Below are 23,086 nucleotides of genomic sequence, written 5' to 3'. Positions count from 1 at the left end.
ATCCCCCTTCCACATGTTACAGGTACGATTTGGCACATTTCTCGAGAATTGGTGACGCTTTAACTACCTGTTATGCTTCTTTATATTAATCCACTCGTCACACTGTCATATGAAGAACTTTTTTTTCGATGGGGTTAATGGTTACATTATGAATATATTCCCGTAATCATATCAAAGGGATTAATGTTCCATATAATCGAGTTTTTGTTACTACCTTATTGTGTTAAAATTTAATTTGCAAGCACGTAGTCTTTTTTTCTTCCAGGGTTAATGTTCATTGTTGTAAACGCTGAAAGATCCAAACTAGGTATCATGTTTCTTTCATTTTTAATTTGATTTGCTTTTAATTTCATGAAATGGAATCAAATCTCGAAAACTGGACAGTTACGCGTAGGAAACATTCATATACGATACACTGATTGATCAGGAATACCATGAATTTAATTTTGAGCTCCTCAATTTTAAAGCACAGTAAAAATAATATGGAAAAGGGAAAGTTACATGTACAGATTAATTTGCTTTTTGGAGCAAATGTGGTTCAGAAAGGGATGAAATTTTCTAAATAAAATATGCCTACATTTTTTCCCTTTCCCTCTTTCTTGACTTCGGCGTCTTCCATTAACCAGCAAACATACACTGTAAAAAATGAAGAGCTAATTTAGCACTTGCAGTGCTTGTAGAGTGACTGCACTTCGAGTGCTGATTTTCTAGTATAAATTTGAACTAGAAAATCAGCACTCATAGTGCAGTCACTATACAAGCACTGTACGTGCTGAATTAACACTTCATTTTTTACAGTGTATGTACAGGATGATTTTCTAGTCCATGGCGGAAGCTTTTTATGTCACCGACATGTACCTAATCGGCGTCTCAGCATCTGATCCTTTTGCTCTGTTAGACTATTGCGTTGCCCTAATCAAACACAAGACCCAATAAATTCGCCTAAATTCAAAGGTTGAATATTATTGCACACATAATGTGTCCATACATGCAGAGTTTTAATACTCATTTTAGTGTAATGTATGTGCTATTAGCTATTCTTTATATATTCATTCAAATATCTCATGCAAAAGATGAAGTAGCATGTAGGCGGCACTTAGAATTAAATCCACAAAAAAAATTACACAGCGCATGTGGTAAAATAGGGTAAAGAAAGGGATGCCATTTCAGCATGATTCGGACGCACCATCCCACAATAACTATTTTGTTCGATGTCCATCACTCGTAGATGATCCAGATACACCAGAACAGAAAATTGGAATGCCTGCTATCTTCGGTATAGTACTAGGTCTAGTGGTCTGTATCGTGCTTATGGTGCTCTGCTTTTTGAAATACCGTCAGAATCGGAATTGTCCATCACCAATCAACAGGAGAAATGGACAACAATATTCACCAAGCAAGTATATCTCGCATATCTTTAGGCATAATTTTTTAAATGAACGGCAATCCCGGGGGAGGGGGGCACTCGACCCTAAAAATGGTATAGGGATGTGCCGCGGGCAAGGCAAAAAAAAACAGGGGCCTTAGAGCGGGCTTATTGTAAAGAGGAGGGTCCTCGGAACGGGCTTCGGAACTACAAATTTTATGAAAACGGGGGTCATTGGAACGGATCGCCAGCGTGTGAGTACGGTCATATGCATCCCAATGGAGCGGTCATGCGTGCACGATGCAGCTAGCGCGGCCGCCGCCGGGTGCGCTCGCGCAGAGGCGATGGTCGCGCTAGCTGCATCGTGCACGCATGACCGCTCCATTGGGATGCATATGCCCGTACTCACACGCTGGCGATCCGTTCCAAGAACCCCGTTTTCATAAAAAAAAAATCAATCAATAAATAAATCAATAACTTAAAACGCGTTCCAGAAATAAAAAATCATGATTCATTGATTTTTTTTTTAATCTAGATCATAGTTTTAGTTCAAGATATGTATATGCATGTGTAGTTAAGATTTCTACGAAATAGTTTAGACATATTTTGGTAATTGAAAATTGCATAATTTGGCCATTGTTCTTGTGTGTAACGACATGTTAAATGGCCAAATTATGCAATTTTGAATTACCAAAATATGTATAAAATATTTCTTAGAAATTTAAAATACACATGCATATACATATCTTGAACTAGAACTGTGATCTAGATTTAAAAAAAATCAATGAATCACGATTTCTTTTTTTTTCTGGGACGCGTCAATTTGGGAATTTTCATTTCGTATCTCCCCGACAAAAGTGCAGGCCAAATAGGTAACGATTCTTTCTTTAATTTTAGAAATGACGATTGATGAATTGGCGGCGTATCGATTTCTATATTAAAGGGATGATCTACACTGTTAGAAAAAATAAAAGAAGTTCCTGCAGCAGAGTCTCGAGAACACCTGTAATCTTACCGAATTGCGTAATAATCATTCTGTAAATTCATAAAACAAGAATTTTTCTGCAATTTAACAGAACAGGTCTGTTTAAAAAGGGGAAAAGGGTGTTTTATTCAAGGAAATTTGTAAGATTCCATACATCAAATACCAATTTCCTGTAAGATTACGCAATGCGGTAAGATTACAGGTGTTCTCGAGACTCTGCTGCAGGAACTTCTTCTATTTTTCTAACAGTGTAGGCTGGCGATCTTTATATCTAAATAAATAAAGTAAAATTCATAAGACAAAATGTGGATAACAAATAACGAAGTTGTTGACTTTCAAAGATGTTCTTTGTTCTGGTGAAACATTTCCATGCATGTCTTTATGAATATTCATTAAATGGGCTTATAGTGTCATCTCCCCACCTCTTCTTTTGTACTTTAATATTTGAAATTAGGTTTATTCAAAACTTTTCTATTAAGAACTAAGACAATTGGATTGACAACTGATTAAGTGCATTAGTTATTTTTTACCGAAACTTATTTAATCATTATTTAGAATCATTTACACATGTAAAAAAAATGAAATGCTTATTATTTCATATAATAACATGAGAAAAAGGACAGCGGGGATGTGACATCATCAGCCCAGCTAATGAATATTCATGATGATGTGCATATAACCGCTTTAACAAAATATTGATCGACTTTAAAATTCAATAACTTCCTTTTTTGTTTTCCAATTTCGATTGTTATCTGCAATTTTTCTTAGTGAATTTTACTCTATTTATTTAGATATAGATATATTCAGCCCTGACAATCGTTTTGACCGAAGTAAGAAATACAGTATGTAAAATGAAGGTTTTGACAAATCGTGTAACTATTCTTATATTTTTCTTTCAGTTCCACTGGAAAATACTGGTAAGAGTACTTTCATTGTTATGCATTTAAATTACGCCCATGGGACTCACCATTCAATAAGCAAATAATGCCATTTACAGTACTAATGTACAGATCTCAAAGTGTTTGTGCTTATACTCTTGTTTCCTTCTCCTTTTTCCCTTTTTCATTTTTTAAATGTTCGTAGAGTGCTAATTGCCAAAATTAATTGTGAGACGTTAATTAGGTGTTATTTATATAATTGTTATTATTTATGATCACAATCACGAACATTTGCATCATTTTTTAACGGGTTTTTTTTCTTAATGTTATGTAAATTGATATAATATTTATTTACAAAGCTAAATATGAAAATAACTGAAATTCGAAAGTGATGCTTGAGATACTTGAGTACTTTGCAAGTGTTGATGCCAATAAATGAATATTTATCCATGTACCACGCCAGGATGAGTTTACGTATTCCGGGTCCTTTTCTCCTGCTTCCTTTTCAGCTACGACTGCTGCTGCCATGGCTCCCACTACTTCTACCGTTTCTTTTACCTCCCCTTCAGCTGGTACTTCTACTACTACCGTTGCTTCTACTTCCACGTCCCCTACTCCTGCTTCTGTCCCTTGTACTTCAACTAACCCTTGTATTATTTCTACTAATAACGGTTTTTCCACTTCCCCTGCTACTAATAATAACGTTACTACTGCTTCAATTGCTACTGCTGTTTGCGTTACTTCTATATCCACTCCCCCCTCTACTTTCACTTCCCCTTCTACTGCTACTACTGCTTCAGTTACTTCTACTTCCACTTCCCCATCTACTGCTATTACTGCTTCAGTTACCTCTACTTCCACTCCCCCCTCGACTGCTACTACTGCTTCCGTTACCTCTACTTCCACTTCCCCATCGACTGCTACTACTGCTTCCGTTACCTCTACTTCCACTTCCCCATCTACTGCTACTACTGCTTCAGTTACCTCTACTTCCACTTCCCCATCTACTGCTACTACTGCTTCAGTTACCTCTACTTCCACTTCCCCATCTACTGCTACTACTGCTTCAGTTACCTCTACTTCAACTTCCCCATCTACTGCTACTACTGCTTCAGTTACCTCTACTTCCACTTCCCCATCTGCTGCTACTACTGCTTCAGTTACCTCTACTTCCACTTCCCCATCTGCTGCTACTACTGCTTCCGTTACCTCTACTTCCACTTCCCCCTCAACTGCTATTTCTTCCGTTACCTCTACTTCTAATTCCCCTTCTACTCCGTCTGCTGGTCATGTTCCTGCTGCAACTTCCGCTGAAATAAACAAGTAAGATTTTATTTCAAATGAATTTCTATTATAATATTAACGTTACTGGCATAAGACCAAGGCCAGATTCGATAAGATCTCGAAATGAATGGACACATTTTCAATTCAGGAAGTAGGAATGAAGCGGAAAAAAATTTCTAATGAAGAATACGCAATTGTAATATGAAGTGCACACCCCGAATGCAGCCTTTTTATTGGTTAAAAATTAAGTTGTGTATTATTTTAACAAGTGAAAAAATCTAAAATCTAACATTTGCTCTAGATTAATAAAAATGCTTACAATGATAAATGTAAACTCTCTTCCCCAATGCACAATTAATTGTACCTCTCTACACATCTTTAAACAGGAGGTACAACAGATCTAGCTCCGTTAATAACAGTGTTTTTTTTTATTTTTATTTTTTTTTGCTGTAAGCAACTTTTTATCAGATAATGTACATACACGCACTTGCAGGCTGCACTCCACCAGTACGACAATACACCAGAAGGTGGCCTGTACTGTTCTTTTTTTTTTGCAGAAGAAGAAGAAGATATATGACGAGCTCAAATGCAAAATGAGCTAGATTAATAATCAAATCTTGTTTTTGTCTTAATTTATAGAGTTTTAGTAAGATTATACAAAATAAAAAAAAAATGGATTTCCCATCAAAAATGAAAAAAAATGAAAAGAAAAACATCACTTTTTCAAAAAGGAATTATATCCATTTCATTTTGTTAGAAAAGGGGTTAGATCCACAAAAAACTATTTAGGAAATGAATATCTAAAAAAATAAAGACAGGTAGATTTCTTTTAAACCCAATTTTATGTTCACTTGGTAGGATGTCATGAAAATTTAGTTTCGCAAACGAATATTGCAATATAGGGACGATAGGAGAAAAAAAATAATCTTAGAGTGGATCTAACCCGTTTTGCAAACAAACTCTTCTGAAGAGCTCATTTGTCAAAGGGGTTAGATCCATTTTCATAAAAAAATATATTATTTGTCTCAAAACTTGAATGCTTTTACACACCAAGAAATAAAGGTTCAAAATTCAACCCCGAAAGGTTGATGCAAAATCAACACCCTTTTATTTAAAAAATTGAACCCTGCATGAGGTTGGGGTTAATATTTGCACCCTATGGGTTCAAAACTGCACCGCTAGGGATTCAATTTAAGATTTAGGGTGCAGTTTTGAACCCGCAGGATGCAAAAGTGAACCCCAACTGCAGGGTTCAATTTTTGAACCCCAAATCAGGGGTTCCATTTTTGAACCCATAGGGTGCTGAGTTTGCATCAACCTTTCCGGGTTCAATTTTGAACCTTTACTCCTGAGTGTGTAGTTGCCGTGATGATACCAAAGAAAATTGAAATTTCAATTAAAACGTAAATAAAAGTGGCAAAAAAGTCACTATTTTATTTCAAAAGATTTAGATCCATTTCAGTTTGCTTGCAAATTATGTTAGATCCGCAATGGTAGTTCTTTGAAGAAAGAGAAACACCATTGGGGACAGGTTGATTTCTTTTATACCGAACTTTATTTCCACATGAATCATAACCCCAAATCAGGGGTTCCATTTTTGAACCCATAGGGTGCTGAGTTTGCATCAACCTTTCCGGGTTCAGTTTCGAACCTTTATTCCTGAGTGTGTAGTTGCCGTGATGATACCAAAGAAAATTGAAATTTCAATTAAAACGTAAATAAAAGTGGCAAAAAAGTCACTATTTTATTTCAAAAGATTAGATCCATTTCAGTTTGCTTGCAAATTATGTTAGATCCGCAATGGTAGTTCTTTGAAGAAAGAGAAACACCATTGGGGACAGGTTGATTTCTTTTATACCGAACTTTATTTCCACATGAATCATGATAATTCAGTTTCTCATAAGAATATTGCAATATGGAAGAATACAAAAATATGTTTTTGCTCCGAATGATCTAAAGTGGACTTAACCTCTTTTGCAGCCAAACATAAAAAATGATGCCGAATACAGTCCCACTCCATTTCGTTTTGCGCTCGTGTTTCTTGGTTCCTTACATTAGGCAATAGACCTGGTCCATGATTATGTGAAGCCTTACAGCGGCGATGATTTCTTTTGAATGTGGTGTGCGGGTTCTTCGAGGTTTTCCCTTGTTTTTGTTCAGGCTGGTGCTATATTTCTACACGTTAGCCAAGATTTTCTCTCTTTTTTGCTGGAGGATCTATTACAGGAAACGTTCTCTAAAAAACTTACAGAGTCCTCTGCATGCTAACTGTCTGATGAGGATTAGCCATCATTTCAATCTTAAAAGGGAAATCAGCCTTGGTCATATACACTTTTGTGGTCGAAAGGAGAAAATAGATAAGACAAAATTTCGAAGGTTTGAAAGAAATCGGAAAGGCAATAAGAAAGAAAATGGTTTCGTTAAAATTGAGATCCCTAAGAACATGAAGAATATGAATATTTCAAATTGGCAATTCGGTAAGTAAATCGTGACAAGGGCCAAGAAGAACTTTTCAATAGGATATGTAATAAGTATCAGTGATTTGAGGGTTTTCTCCTAATACCCATTCCCGGGGCAGTACTCTAAATATAGCCCATGTAGTATGTTGTTTGGTGTCCTCGTGAAATAGAAATATAATTTTAAGTCAAACTTTTGAAAAGAAAATGTAATTTAAGTCATTTTGTGTATCGAAGTACATCGAAGAGTAGTCCTTGCATTTCATCACTATGACATCACATATGCACCCAATTTGATTTTTCTGTGTATATTGATTACCAATATTTACAACTTTTAAAAACAATCATACCTTTTTATTGTTGGTCTGATATTTGACAAATGTTCACCAATCAACTTGTCTGATTTTCCTTTTACCTCTAGAAACAAAATTTTATTGGGTTTGGAATCCCCTTTAAGTTAAACTATTTTGCAACATATGGTACTTGTATGACTGGAAAATATTATTTTTTAAGTGTTGCATTCATTTTCACAGCTTACAAATACTCATTCAAAGTAGACATTTCAAGAAAAAAGCAATGTTGCCAGCTCGAGCATCGATGAAAGTATTTACATCAGCCTCTGCCCTATCATCAACTTTTCAAAAACTTGAAAAATGAGGTATCTACAGCTTTTTTCTTCATCATCAATTAATTCGGTCATACATGACACATATGGTATAAATGGGGTATCAATGGAAATCTGATGAGTTATGTCATATTCAAGCAAAATGGTTTTACAGATTTATATGGGCTTTGAATATCAGCCCCGTACATTTCTATTACAATTTTCAAAACGCACTTTATACCGGTATATGAACGTGTAACCATACCTATAGGGATTAATGCATCAGATCGTTCAGTCCGACTAAACATGCACAACAACAAGCTTTACTACTTCTGGAAACATAATGTATTGACTGTGTACGTGGGTAGATAAAAGAGAATAGGCTCGTGCTGAATGAATCTGTTTAGACCTATTTCCAAGCCGATTTCTCATGTTTTGCCCATCTAACCTGTATAAACAAAATGACTGCCATATTGGCGATTTAGAATCTTATTTCTACAATATAATTTAATAATATTCGCTTTCACTGGAATGGATAATGCATATTTTTCATACATAACTTGTACCATTCGGAAAAAAATATTGTTAGTTCTATCTGGTTGTCTGGGGTATTTTTTTACGCAAATTTTGCGAATGCTATAAATTTACCATTTCAGTTCGAAAGTTATTTATGTTTGGTACAAATTGCATTCGCATCATTACGAACGATTGCACGGCCCTTTTTTTAACCATTGCTTGTGCTTTTATTTTTCCTTGAACTTATTATGTATCTCTTTTTTCTACCTTTTGTTCTGTACATGTTTTGTTACGAGATATTTCAACAACTGCTTATCAATGGCAGACAAGTAAAAGCTTCAATTATGAAATTATTTAATAATCGTATTAACAACAAGTTTTCATTATTTCTTCTTGATTAACATACACAAATCCAACCACACATACACACAGACATGCATTCACCCTCACTCACTTTTTCATACAAAGTAATATGATAGTACATTGGGCATGCCCGACTTAAAATCAAACTGATGCTGATTTAATCATGACAATAATCGAATTCCATGAACCTTCAACAGAGAGGAGTTTATATAAATTGATAAAACTATACTCATGCTGAAATTAGATTTTCTTGGATTAAATATGTTCAATGATTGTGACTCAATAGGTCCTAGGAAATATTGTGCGTTACATACTGAAGATGGTTAGACCGTAGCAGAGCCATCAATGCATTTGGATGAGCGAGGGAAACTTTACGACACAGTAGGTAAAAATCACCTTGCTGAAGACAGCCGGTTATTACTCTGCAAGCAGTATTCAAGTCTAGATCAATCTTTGCAGTACGGGGATGACCTACACGAGACGGGGGCTGCATACTTAACTGTCGAGTTGCAGAGAGCAAGGTTTGTCGTATGGATGGTTTTGGCATCTGTTTCCCATTTTGTGTTGGCAAGCTTCTTAAGGACGCTGTTCCTTGCTCCTGCCTTTGTCTTGGCAAAATGTTCTTTGCATGTAAAGGAGCATTCAAGGGCGACGCCGAGGTAGACTAGATGACTGGTGTGTTCCAAAAATTTACCATAACATATGCATTTCTGTTCTTCAGGTGGAAAACATTGAACTGATTTTTTTTTAGATTTACCCTAGATGATTTGCAGCGTAGTGTAAGGATTCAGTCTTGCAAGAATATCGCTGAGTGTTTTTTTCCGCATCTTCAAAGGACTGCTTCTAAAAAACATTGCAAAGGTGATTAGCGTAGAGGTAGGTCTTAGTATTTTGGGGATTGGTTGGCCCTCTGTGCAGATGTTTTGCCTTCGCCGTCTGCTGCTTGAACCTCCAAGATTCCGAGAAGACCAACAATTTGAGACGATGTCTTCGATCAGTTGTGTCCGCTTAAGGTCCTTTGTCGAAAGATATTTCCCATGAGTATCCGATGATTCACAATGTCTACTGCGGAGAGGTCAACAAAGACTGCTCAAGTTATCAGCCCCTACTCGAAGCCATCTTTGATGTACAGTGTCAGATTCAGCAGTTGAATTATACAAGACTTCTTTGGCCTAGATCCTGCCTGTTCTGGAATAAGGAGCAGCTCATCCACAAAGGGAGCAATGCGGATATCAAAGTAGGAGCCTTTCAAAGAGCTGGTATGCCGGAAAAGCAGAAATATAAATCTGTAGCCCTTTGGTTGGGCTGGGCCCTTACCTGGTTTGAGTAAGGCGACTACCTCGATTTCCTCCATATTGTTGGCATTGTGATTTCACTCAGACAGTAACTTAGCATGTCAATTAAGCATCAGACTACAACAGTTCCAAGGTGTTTGATCTGCTCACAGAGAGCATCATCCAATGCACCTTCCTTCTTCTTCTGCATTGCTTTGATATTGTAGCTCAAGTCACTCGTGCTGAAAGGTCTCATGAATTCAGATGACTCTTGAGAGGCTGTTCTTTTCAAAGTGATAGCTGAAGACTAGAGCTTTTTTCCATTCCTAGCAAGATTTTTTTTTCCAAACGATAATAATAATGAAATAATAATTTATACAAAAAAACATGGGCAAGAACAAGCAGGTTTCCAGCCCGGCTTGTGCTGAGCAAATATTCTGACTGCGTACTTGCCGAAAATATCAGATTCCTATTGTATTGACCGTAAACCATGCTTACTACCATCAATACAATATATGAGAGTTCCTCGTGTTGTGTGAGGACGGAATATGGTTGAAGTGACTGGTTCAAAGTACTCACAGGGTTCGTCAAGGTTGCATACTTCCCTGATCCGTTTAGTCATACTCAATCATTTCGTTATGGCAATGGAGAGGGTAGCTGTAGAAAAACAAGTGGAATGCCTCTGGCCGTCTCACCTGCATCACGCGGTTCAATATAGCAGTTGTGCTGACTTTGAATACTACTCTAACTCGCACAAGATGTTCAGTGATATATGGTTACTCTTATGTCCACTTTTTATGAACGAGACCAATAAACTTACAGAGATATGATGGTTATTCAACAAAAAACCCCAACATGGCCAAAGTTTATTGACCTAACATGAACTGTGACCTTGATCATGTGACCTGAAACTCGAACAGGATGTTCAATGATACTTGATTACTCTTATGTACAAGTTTCATGAATCAGATCCATAAACTTTCAAAGTTATGATGGTAATTCAACAGATACACCCAATTCGGCCAAAGTTCATTGACCTTTGACCTTGGTCATGTGACCTGAAACGCGCACAGGATGTTCAGTGATACTTGATTACTATTATGTCCAAGTTTCATGAATCAGATCCATAAACTTTCAAAGTTATGATGGTAATTCAACAGATACACCCAATTCGGCCAAAGTTCATTGACCTTTGACCTTGGTCATGTGACCTGAAACGCGCACAGGATGTTCAGTGATACTTGATTACTATTATGTCTAAGTTTCATGAATCAGATCCATAAACTTTCAAAGTTATGATGGGAATTCAACAGATATCCCCAATTCGGCCAAAGTTCATTGACCCTAAATGACCTTTGACCTTGGTCATGTGACGTGAAACTCATGCAGGATGTTCAGTGATACTTGATTAACCTTATGTCCAAGTTTCATGAACTAGGTCCATATATTTTCTAAGTTATGATGACATTTCAAAAACTTAACCTCAGGTTAAGATATTGATGTTGAATCCTCCAACATGGTCTAAGTTCATTGACCCTAAATGACCTTTGACCTTGATTATGTGACATGAAACTCTTACAGGATGTTTAGTAATAGTTGATTAACTTTATGGCCGAGTTTTTTTAACTAGATTTATATACTTTCTAAGTTATGACGTCATTTCAAAAACTTAACCTCAGGTTAAGATTTGATGTTGACGCCGCCGCCGTCGGAAAAGCGGCGCCTGTAGTGTCACTTTGCTTCGCAGGTGAGACAAAAAAAACGAAATCCTCACTCTACTGTACAATTGAAGACATTTTCGCCCTTATGTTTGGTGAAGATATTGCAGATTGACAGGCAGCCTATCAGAGCTAAGGAAGCTATTTGATCCAGTTGGGGATAATGCCAGACAAAAATAAATGGATTGATAACCAGCAGACCAAACATGTCAATAACCCATCATCCTCCGAAAGATCACTTCATTAGCTAGCAGAAACAATACTTAGTAATGGAGACGTCAGCAACATGCATGTACATAAGCAGTTCGATAAGTGGCCAAGGAGATACATTTGAAATTCACTGTAGTATTAGAATAGTGCACTGCAGTCATTTTAATGCCTAAACAATATCTGGTCAAACAGCAATGTCTCCCTCAAAAACACAACTCTGGTTTTCTCTTCTGATGGGTGACATGAGGACTGAACATGTCTCAGGAACAGAGACTTGATGACCTGGATACGAACTGCTTCCGCAGAATACTTTGTATTAAATTTTATTGCTTAATAGAAACATAACTTTCATCTACCTGCGCTCCCATCAAGCCTTATTGTGGAACCCCAAGGTAATCGAACTGGCACTTGATCATTCAGCAAGACCCCGAAGGCTACCAATATGAATATGAATTACTTGATGAATTGGTAAAGAATAGCTCAAACTGGAGGACGCTGGCTGCATTTTAAGTGGGATAGGGACAAGAACAGTAGTACATTGGTAAAACAATTATATGTGGAGATGCACAGACAAGCCATTAATGAAGTCCAATGGTCAAACGTTGGTGTTGGAGTGCATAGAGTAAAATGTTAATTGTGGAACCTCATAATGTCAAAGTCTGGCTTTAGTAGAGCTGCTTCACAGGCAAAGTAAAAACTAGTTAGTTTCTGCATGGATTTAGTTCTGAGAAGTTTCTTACATGTTGGGATAATTTGACCACCCTAATAAAAAAAAGCAGAAGGAAATCTCATTTCCAGCATAAATGTTTCCACTTCATATTGCCAGAAAAATATACTATTACAAAAATGCATGTATTCAGATAAAGTTGGGTGGGGAAACATATACCAATGATGATAAATGTAACTGAGAATTATGCATAAGTAGCCTACCCCAGGAAGTTCGGAAATCATCATCTGTATTTTTTTAATCAAGGCTCAAACCACATCTGTTTAATTACAAACAGTCATTTGAGGAGTCCTAATAAGTACAGTAGAATATATAATTCAAAAAAAATAAAAGTAAAAAGAAAGAAAAAGCGCCGTTTAAAAAAATCAAAATGAAGGAAAGAAAAGAAAAGGCGCCGCTTAAAACAATTATACGCTGATGTAATATTAGCAATAGTAAAGGAAAGGCTATCTCCCAGCAAAGCATAATCATATCATCTTCTATCTCTTTCTTTTAACTACCCTTTTCCCGACAACTTCGCTGGTTAAAAATAATCAGCAGTGCGCTGTCTGCATATAACTGGCGCCAATCAAGAATAATCAGCGCCACCTAAATCTAAATCGGCGATGCCAGAGTCTTAACCGGCGCCGATCAAGAAAAATCAGCTCCACTTAAATCTAGTTATATTTTTTCTCAACGATTTTACATTCTGGGTGTTGGACACAGATGGGACAAAAAATGACGAGGGGTAATGCATTGCATTTCAAAGAAAAAGGAGACTAAACTTTGTTTGAAATGCAATGTAGTTGTTTTCTGTGTTTTCTGCGCACAGCTGCTGACAAAGGGCATGATGTGACGTTCTGTTGGAAATAAATCTGAATCTGACGTCACACTATTTAAACTGGCAAATTTCCGATGCGGAGTTCTCACGTTCATGGAAGAGCCTATTAGGGGGAAGGGGGTGCATTTCTACTTTTTTACTGAGCAAATCAAGAAGCCAGAAGATTTTTTAGATTTATTATTTCAAAGAGCAACTTATAAAAGATGTAGGCTTTGCTTTTTAGATACAAAATTTATCGATATTTTTCCTTCTATCATTTTCAATATTAAGCATTTTGACTTCAACATGCCTTATTTTGATTCTAATTGAAATATTTACACATTTCACGCTAATGATTTCGAATATATTTCGGACCTTCACATACTTATCGTTTTGCGTGTACCAACGTGAACTCTGTACTTTATTATGGGCGTGATCTATAAAGTGCTCATTCACATACTGCGGCTTGAGTCATGAACGCATTTCGTAGTCTGTTGGAACCACAGACCACCCATTACATGCTGACGCTGTTGTTTCATTTCTTGAATGATACTTACCGAATATCTCATAAAAGGAAATAAATAAGGTAAGGATATCATATTTTCATCAGATACTTATAGAATCGGAGGGACTCATTATACTGCCACGCCCTTGTACAAATTATAAATAGCATATATGCGCAAATTTTAATTGAAAATATCTGTCGATCGTGAGTGGTATATATATTCTGATAACATTGCGTTAATACCAGCTGCCATGATTCTGACGGCGGGCTTTCGCTCTTTTTATCCAATCTTAATTTGAAAATTCGTTTATTTAGAATTTATCCAGCGCTAAATATATGCATGCATAATATAATATATGTATATGAATTTTCCTCAACTCTTGTTGGCAAAGGTTTCACGCCTCGGACAAGGGTACCCAGCTAATCAGGTCTTTAAAATTATTGGGATTTGGCGGAGGCCCTCGGTAGGGGCAATGGGTGCATTTCATTGCGCAGTGGTTCTTAGTTCTTTCTTTCCTGATGAGCCAACTTTGACCGATACAGGAAACCATACATTTATATAAACCCCTGAGAAAAAAAATGGAAATCTGAGTTTGGTCAATAATTTCTCCCAACTCCCATTTTCACACAATGCATATTTGACTTCATTTTACTCTTTTTAGGAGTTTATATATATATATGTGTGTGTGTGTAAAGCTTTACATGTACAACAGCTTTTGGCAACTCTTTTTTTATCTAAATATTGTAAAGAAATGGATGAAGAGAACAATGGTAGGCGTAGCTTAAATCAAGGTTCCCCAGAGCTATCTACCCTTTGGAAAAATTGGTGATGCCGAAAAAATGTCTCTGCCGGGAATCGAACCCGGGCCCCCAGCTTTGAACGCCGGTGCCTTAACCACTAGACCACAGAGACGGGTTAGTGGCTAGACTGAGCCCGATCCGATTGACCGTCAGATAGACAGATTTTCGACACTATACCAATTATATTTTCCTTTGTCGGGTAAAGATGAGTTTTAAACAATGACAAGCCGCCATGCCTCAGCTGGATCAAAGCTATTGCTTTGATACAGTACACGTATGAGAGAAGTTGAAAATTGACTTTATTGGCTTTCCATATAAAAGTATTTTCCCCAGAGTGACATATTTTTTTATTTGGTATCCATTTCAAAAGTGTATAGTTTTTTTTGAGACGCACTGTATATAAATCTGTATGTACATGTATATATATATATATATATATATATATACATGCATTTTCTTGTTGTTTGAAGGTTTGCATGGTGGCATGTACAATTGCTGATGTGGTTTACGGTACACCATGTGGAGTGTTATAAAAACAGTGGATAGAAGAAGATAAGAAGTGGATAGGCGAGGAAGTGGAGATTTGAGAATAGAGTATTCTTTCTTGAAAATACTCCTGAAGACGGACAGTCAACCTGTCCGAAACGTCGAGTCTCTCTACTACTCATCATCTCTACTCGCCGACTCAAGCCAGCATCTCATCAGCTCTTCTACTCAAGCTGTTCTCACTCAACATTCCTTCTGGTTTACAGTCTTTTTCAGGACTATTTTCAAAAAAGAATACTCTATTCTCAAATCTCCACTTTCTCGCCTATCCACTTATCTTCTTCTATCCACTGTTTCTATAACGCTCCACATGGTGTACCGTAAACCACATCAGCAATCATGCATTTTCTTGTTTAGAATGTTTCTGATCCATATTTAGTAATGTTGTTTATTCGACTTTTCAAATATACAGCTTACATTTTTCTCCCGAAATATTTTAATTTTCTCCTAATTTTCAAGTGAAACTATGATTAATTCCTCCCTAAACATGTGGAATTAGTATTGTTTAATACTATATGATTCAGTCAAATCGGTCCCTAAATAGTCAAATCTGTAAAAAAAATGAAATATTGTATAATTCTAACAATAAAAAGCAAAAGAAATAGTGAGTGATGGATATCATCGACTGACTCATTTGCATATCACTGTTTTGTAAAAAATAAGCGAAACTTTAAAATGCCTTTTTTTTAATTTTACAACCGATTTTGATGAAATTTTTAGTGTTATGCTAGTTTGATGTTTTTTCTATTTATTCAAATCAACATTTCGATTCAATGTAAATGATTTGAGGAGCTAGCATGTCTTAAAAAGTGTGTAAAAAAGATATTGAACTCGTTTACTTTTCATAATTGAGCTATTTTGTTCGACTTTGTAACCAAATGGTTGGGTGAGTCACAGTCAGTCGGCAAGCCCCTGTGTTAATGAGCAAATGGGCAAGATTTATCCAAGTCCTCTCGTGGCTGAATTCATGTCCCTGCAAAATCTCGTGAATTGTGAGACTTTTTTCTCAAAGAATTTAACCACTTTCTCCTGGAGTAAAATTGATTATTTTTGTACCATTGGGAAGAGTAAATGTTACTCTTTCATATTGGTTATTTCTTTTGAATAAAATATTTTGATAAATAAGTGATTTTTTTTACCAGAAAAGATGCATCAAACAGAATTTTCTTCCTCTGTTTTCACTTGCAAATTGTGCAACATTTTGTTTTAGGTACCAACATTATTTATATCATCAGAAAGCTCAAACTCTATACTTTCTTACAATGTCACTCTTGATATGTGGCATCTTTTAGATGGGTCAGCAGCCAGCTTTTTCCATCAAGATGCAAGACGAGATTTCTAAAATTTCTGAGTAACATAAAATCCAGAGTTCTGATTGGCTGAATAATGTTTTCACAACAACAGGCGCGGGTTATTTGAAGAGATTACCACATGGTGAGTGTGACCTTGCAGAGGCCCAGTGTGGGGAACATTGGAATTTGCGTGGGTGTGTGGTCTCTGTGACCAATCAGAGTGCAGTATTCTTGTTTTTGAGCTGCTAAATGTACTTGGCCTATGAAAAGCTGGCTGCTGACCCATCTAAGATACATCTTCTTATACAAATTATATCATATTAAAGCGTAGATCTTCAGCTTTATTATGATCTAAAAATCATTTGTGCTCAAACAGAAATCAAGTGTGAAAACAACAATATTTGTTGCATGAAAAAAATCATTTTGTTTCATGTTTTATATCAAAAGTTTTCCCTATATTACAACATTTTTTAAAAAATTCCAAACACATGACCTAAAAGAATGATTCTTCTTCTTTACAAAGATACCAAAAACATGAAATTTGGTTAATATCTAGAGCAGCAATGGCAGAATAAAAAGATGTTTTTTGGTTCGCACCAAGCTCATTAATAATGCAAAAACCCTATAGTCATGAATATCACTTGGATTAAAGAAGCTACTTTTTTCAGGGCTTGCCGACTGACTGGTCAGTATCACATTTTAATTGACTTGAAACGAATCTCTCTAGTCAGCCAAAATAGTGAAACGCTTCCAACATGTAATGTTATAATGTTATATCAAGGACTTTGCTTTATTATAAGGTGAAAATAACTGTAACATGAAAATAACTATACTTTGCAAATTCACTCATCAAAGATAAACAAAAAAAACTAACAGACTCAAAAGATCTATGTTCTATCACCAATACTGATGTATTTAATTATTCATAAGTCTTGTCTTGCTACCCTTTTCTTCTCAATACACCAGATTACAAACAAACATCAATCCAAAGTTTGTTTTACTATTCTTCTATGACTTTATAATATACCAGAGTACAAACCTAAAAAAAATATATAACAATAAACTGATTTACGAAATGAACCTTTTTAAACTTGAAAAACGAACCGCATTATAACTCTCACAAACTAAGATGGATTTATAGTCTCTCAAAATGACACCGCTCAAAATCGTTCCAAATGTTTCATAGTTGTGTCACTCTCTCAATTGATCAAATGTCATACGTCACCGCTTGAAGATTTGACGTTGAGAATCCCTTATGTAGTTAAGACGAAGCTGTGTCGTGATGATCGTACATGACTCCTGAGTGCTGAGTTTACTGGTAGTTGGATCAGAGTTGGATGGGGTGTGTCTCCTGCCCCAGACTACGTGCCATCTAAAAATAGATTTCATAAACAATTTCTACTATGCGGTTCTTGATTAACTAATAATCTATCTAAAATGGTTCACACAAATAATGCAGTTCATCTTTAATACTCTCATATTTGTATCCATTCTTACAAAGTTCTTCTATTTTAAGACTTCCAAGATTCTGACTTAAAGTGACACATTGTTCAAAGTTCAAAGATAAGACTTTACTCAATATAATTACTTAATTAATACATTTCAATTAAAGCTTTATCGTGACCTGTTTTATTGTCACACTTAGAAACATACACATTTATTTAATTACTTCCAAATCTCAAGATAATTATGAGAATTAACTCACCGTTGGTGCTCTTTATAAATGCTTGAGAAAATTCATCGTAATGAAGAATTTGCCTGTCATTACAATTGCAGGTCTTTCCTTTTGCCTTGAAATCACTTGAAAACAAACTCTTGAAATTAATAACTCATGTAGAGAAACTCATGTCGAAAAAAAGTCAAAGAGGCCCTTGGAAAAGGTACCTGTCTCCTCTATAGGCTAGGTGTGTCTGTCTCAAAAATCCTTACTACTTGCCCAGTGCAAGGAGCATGATTAAATCTAATTTGTATTTAACCACCTGGATATTTCCTTCAAACAATGCCCATCCTGGGCTGAATAAAACTAAGAATTTACTTTGAAAAGCCTTTCCTCGGCTGAAAGAAATGAGGTATGTATTCAAACTAGCTCCAATATTGTAGACAAACCACTTTCACACTATAAAGATTAACCTTGGTCACACCTAGTGCACACATGTCATAATGTGAAGACCCTTTCACACTCGAAATTTAATCTCTTCTTTATCTCCTATTACTCATCTTCACACACACCCCTATACAACACCACACGATGGCACTTCTACTTTCCTCCTGTATCCATAGAAACAAAATAAGTGAATACAATCTCACTTCCACTGTGACATAAGGTCGATTCCTTGATGCATATGTATACAAATCAGATATGCAAAATAGGATTTTCAATTGTTCAAAAAATATGATATCAAAAATTGTATAATTATTGCAAAAGTCTACTTCATTTTCACAGGGTGTCAACAACGACTACCAACACATCAAGAGTCATGTCTGCATCTGCCCAGAACGATTATCAGTAAGTACGCCCATACCATTCATATTTCACTACCCAACCGACCGTTTCCATCATAATTTTACCTCTGTATTCGCTTCCATTTTCTCGAAAAATAAACACCCCTCCCCCGGAAAAAATGGGGATTTCGGTAAAAGGAGATAAAGATAAAAAGTGCAAAACTGAATATTTCATCGAAATTTGATGTGCATAAATGATTTTGAATTTCAAAAAATAGAAATGGATTTAAGGTTTCGCCTGTTTTCACACACAACAGAGTGATATGAAAATTAAGGAGTCAATTACGCCACTCAATTATCTTCCTTTTTTACATTGTGTTCCGTGTTGAATATTACCTTTTTGTAGAGAGCTTGTTTCAATGGTAACCCCACACATTCAAGGGTAAATCCATTCTTCTCTGGCACTGTAATGTGTGAAACATATTTTATATAATACATAGTGAGTGGATAGTGTCATCAGTTCCCTCATTTACATACGGACAAAGATGAGCATACATGATATACCGTTTCGCAACATTAAGTGAAACATTGAAACTTAAAACAACTCTTTGACTTTATATCTGAATTTGTTGAAATTAGCATCATGCGAGTTTGATTTTCTTTTTATCTTAATTCAGCTTCTTGTTTGAGTGGAAATGTCCTTCAATATCTTCGAAGAAATTAATGGGTTATACAGATGAACGTAATTAATGTAGTGATGAGTCTACTTGATAATGATATATACTTGAATATAAGCGATGATCTGTAACTAAAACAAAATATTTCCGGGCATTTCTCAGCCAATTCCTATTCAGCTCTCATGAGTTTCATTATTTTCACGTTCCATATTCCAGGTCCAGCGAGAGGATGGTTACCGATCGCGAAATATTAAAATTGTCAAACCTCATGCCATTCGATAAACTCAGCTCGTTCTGCGTTGCTCTGGGATTAAGCCTTACTGACGCTCAGAATATTTCATCTAGACATCAGTTAAATTCTCACGCTGCATTTGAGGAAGTTTTGAAGCGGTGGAAAGGAATATCAGAAGGAAGAATAAGCGATCTTGATGACGCTCTTCGTGAGGCAGAATGCCTAGACCTTATTAACAGATACAAGGAATAGATCAACATATTGTGTTCCATGTGTTTAAACCGTAGATGATGTTTTCTTTGTTAATAAAAACAGGATCAATACTATAACATCACCAAATCATTGTTGTTATATTCCACGTGTTCGTAATAACGTCATGTTGTACATGTATACTGTGTCCCAAATTGACGTTGAAAATATAATAGCATCTTTTATTCCATATTGACTACTCTTTGCTGAATATTTGCTTAGTATTTACCTAATATATTTTAGATATAATAATTAATAAAGATCTTCTGAAAAATGAATTGATTCTAAATTCTTAATATCTTAATATGAAGAAATGTATCTTCTTTAAATATTCGGGCCTCCATCATGTTTGCACTAATAGAAGCACTAAAAAAAATCGTTAGTTTCTTGATCATTATACCTGTTTTCCAATTCGAAAATAAGTGTCTCACCTTAGGATCTCACTCCGGAGTCCAATTACTAAAGCGTTTATGAAGTGATTAAATAATCATGCGTGTATATATGTATATTTTATGTTTGATGTACATGCATATAAATCGTGTGTTGGTGTCAGAGGATTTTTTTCTAGAGCATTTGTTAAATTGCCTGAGCCGTTTTGTATACTTCCAGAGTCATTTTTGCAGGATTAGTCGTTCTTTAAACTATTGGATATCTAGCGTGTGCTATGTGCATAATCTCGTGAAATAAAAAATAAATTTAACACAAATGAGGGTGGAGAGGAAATCATTTACAGGCAACTTTTTTATGCAGGTTTAAATAATTATGCCATGACAAATCATGATTATTATTAGTATCTTTATTATAACGATCATTATTGCATTTAATGTATTTATACACAAATGACAAATTCTTTTGAAATTTGAATACAAATTCTTGGAAGACTTTAGATAATCTGAATTCGGAGTGACTATCTCCATGCCTTCTTTTTAAAAGTATCATCTTATATAATTTCAAAGGCATCTCATAAATTTCAATAATTTGACAATTGTTGTGTAATTTTCCATGTTCTCAAGTCAATGCTGAATGTCCACACAGACCACTTTAGCTCTCTCACCTAGCTTTACTCTGGCATTTTCCCCATTCTTTAAGTTTACCCCCATTTCCCCGTAATACAATGTTCAAAATAGAATAATTCAACAGTTCGTATTTTTTTTATTTTGTTGCATTAAACCCATTAATAAATTGCATTTCTATGTCTATACTGCCTCCTGGACTCATCATCCATTTATTCTGATTATTTCCAGTTCCTATTAAAACGAACTCATTACCTACAAAATCTCACAATCTCATTCTCTATCATATTGAATTCATCAATTGAACTTTTCACTATGCATGCTTTTTCCTGGTTATAAAGCTATTACACTTTAAGCTATAATACACATACAAATATTAAAACATGACTTCTGTTTTATTGTGTTTTTTATTTGACGATTATTATTATCTTAATGATCTTACAAAATACAGCGTAAGTTTTTTGAAAGTATCAAAGGCTATATAAGGTCAAAACAAGTCATATATGTTTTTTTTATTCATTCATACACTAGACATGCTAGACAGTTGTTCCTTTATTTCATAATTTGAATGCCCACACCCAGTAGGAGAATAGCTTGAACACGAGATCAGAGATGTGAGTCCAGGTGATATGGTCCATAACAGATTAAAAATGTATGGCCAGCAAAAAGGGCCAAAATCAGCAATCTCAAAATAAAGATAGTCTCAGAAATAATGTAGTCTTTTAGAAATAAATGAGGTCTCTCAGAAAAAAAAAACATTTTCTTTAAAAAAAAATAACATTTAGAAATGAGTACATTACTTTTGACGAATTATACATTCGGAAATAAAAGTATTTAACCGGAAATGGATATAATTGAGAAATAAAATTCAACTCGGGAATAAATCTTGTTAATAATAGATTTAAGACTCATTCAGAAAAAATATCATTATTGAAAGAGCAGTATATTTTACAAATGAATTTCATCGTTCAGAAATTGATAATCTTGCAAATAAAGCAATTTCAAAAAAAGAAAACTCTAGAAATAATTACAGAAAAAAAGCGACCACAGAATCATAAGTTTACGAGGAATTAAAACAACATTATTCTTCGAAATAAACGCAATCACAGATTCGCATGCATTTACAGGAATATGATTATCACAAAAATGATTTTATTTCTGAGACAGGCCTTAAGGGCTTACATCTATATCAAGATTCAATTCTTAAACACTTATCAAACTAGCTGCCATTACTGACAAGAAAAATGCTAGGCTATATAGGACTATAGCCTAGGCTAGTGCTAGCCTAGGATAGCGCATAAACTTTACCTCAAATCTGGACCTGTCTAATGCCAAATACTAGTAGCCGAAAATGTCATGGTTAACTTCGAACAACTTAATTCAGAACACTACGTTTAATTCGTATAGACAGATAAGCTTAGTAGCCATGGTTCAATAGGTCTAGACCGTCTAGTCCGTATACAGAACCAGTCCTAGATCTAAATCAAATTAGCTTAGATCCAGTCTAGTCTCTAGATCTTGATAGACTCTGATCTAAGCTGTATCAGCATGTAACGTATTTTAACGTCAGGCACAAAACATAGCCTAAAATTGTTTAACGCAGGCGGCTCTGCAATCACAGATTAAACTTTTGATCTTATTCCTCGTCTTGATCAACATTAGATCGATCAGCATTTTCTTTACCCATTATTAAGCTTTTAATTTCTGTGCTTCGAATCGGCAATTGTGTTGCTAGTTCTATATACGGACTAGACCTATTTGGCTCAATGCCACGGTCTAAAAGCAAAAGTAAACGTAACGTTCGGAATTTTAGTCATACAGCCGCAGGCATAATTATAAAGACAGATTCAGATTTGAGAGGATTTGAGATAAAGTTAATGCACAAGCCTAGGCTAGTCATAGCATAGCATTTTTCTTGTCATTAATGGCAGTTTTATAAGTGTTTAAGAATTGGATCTAGATATAGATCTAGGCCTATAAGGCCTATGTAAGTAATGTAATACTGATTCATTCGTGGCATGCATGCACCTTACGTTAATAATAACGTACGTACCACCATTGCACTGAGTGATTGGTCGCAGTCAATTAATTTTTGTATTGATAGAGTAGTCCACGCTCATGCATACTCGTATTCGAAAGATTGAAAAAT

The 23,086-nt window shown here is 35.5% G+C and overlaps 1 protein-coding gene across 1 annotated transcript; it reads left to right on the top strand.

Annotated features, from left to right (window-relative positions):
* The first annotated feature begins 6 nt into the window (after positions 1-6).
* LOC121413214 (cell wall protein DAN4-like) lies at positions 7-21,121 on the top strand. The gene is made up of 6 exons (XM_041605965.1): positions 7-22; positions 1,229-1,396; positions 3,251-3,268; positions 3,739-4,552; positions 18,768-18,830; positions 19,660-21,121. Exons 2-6 carry the CDS (start codon positions 1,261-1,263, stop codon positions 19,925-19,927), a joined length of 1,299 nt encoding a protein of 432 aa, XP_041461899.1. The 5' UTR covers positions 7-22; positions 1,229-1,260; the 3' UTR covers positions 19,928-21,121.
* The last annotated feature ends 1,965 nt before the right edge of the window (positions 21,122-23,086 follow it).

This window comes from Lytechinus variegatus, chromosome 4, assembly GCF_018143015.1.
Source record: "Lytechinus variegatus isolate NC3 chromosome 4, Lvar_3.0, whole genome shotgun sequence".
Lineage (NCBI taxonomy): Eukaryota > Metazoa > Echinodermata > Echinoidea > Temnopleuroida > Toxopneustidae > Lytechinus > Lytechinus variegatus.
This window is presented reverse-complemented; position numbering and strand designations above follow the sequence as displayed.

Excerpts from the sequence above, each read along its gene's own strand:
- LOC121413214 (XM_041605965.1), top strand. The coding sequence starts at position 1,261 with ATGCCTGCTATCTTCGGTATAGTACTAGGTCTAGTGGTCTGTATCGTG. Across the intron at positions 4,553-18,767 it reads ACTTCCGCTGAAATAAACAA|GGTGTCAACAACGACTACCA; the intron begins GTAAGATTTTAT and ends TCATTTTCACAG. Across the intron at positions 18,831-19,659 it reads TCTGCCCAGAACGATTATCA|GTCCAGCGAGAGGATGGTTA; the intron begins GTAAGTACGCCC and ends TCCATATTCCAG.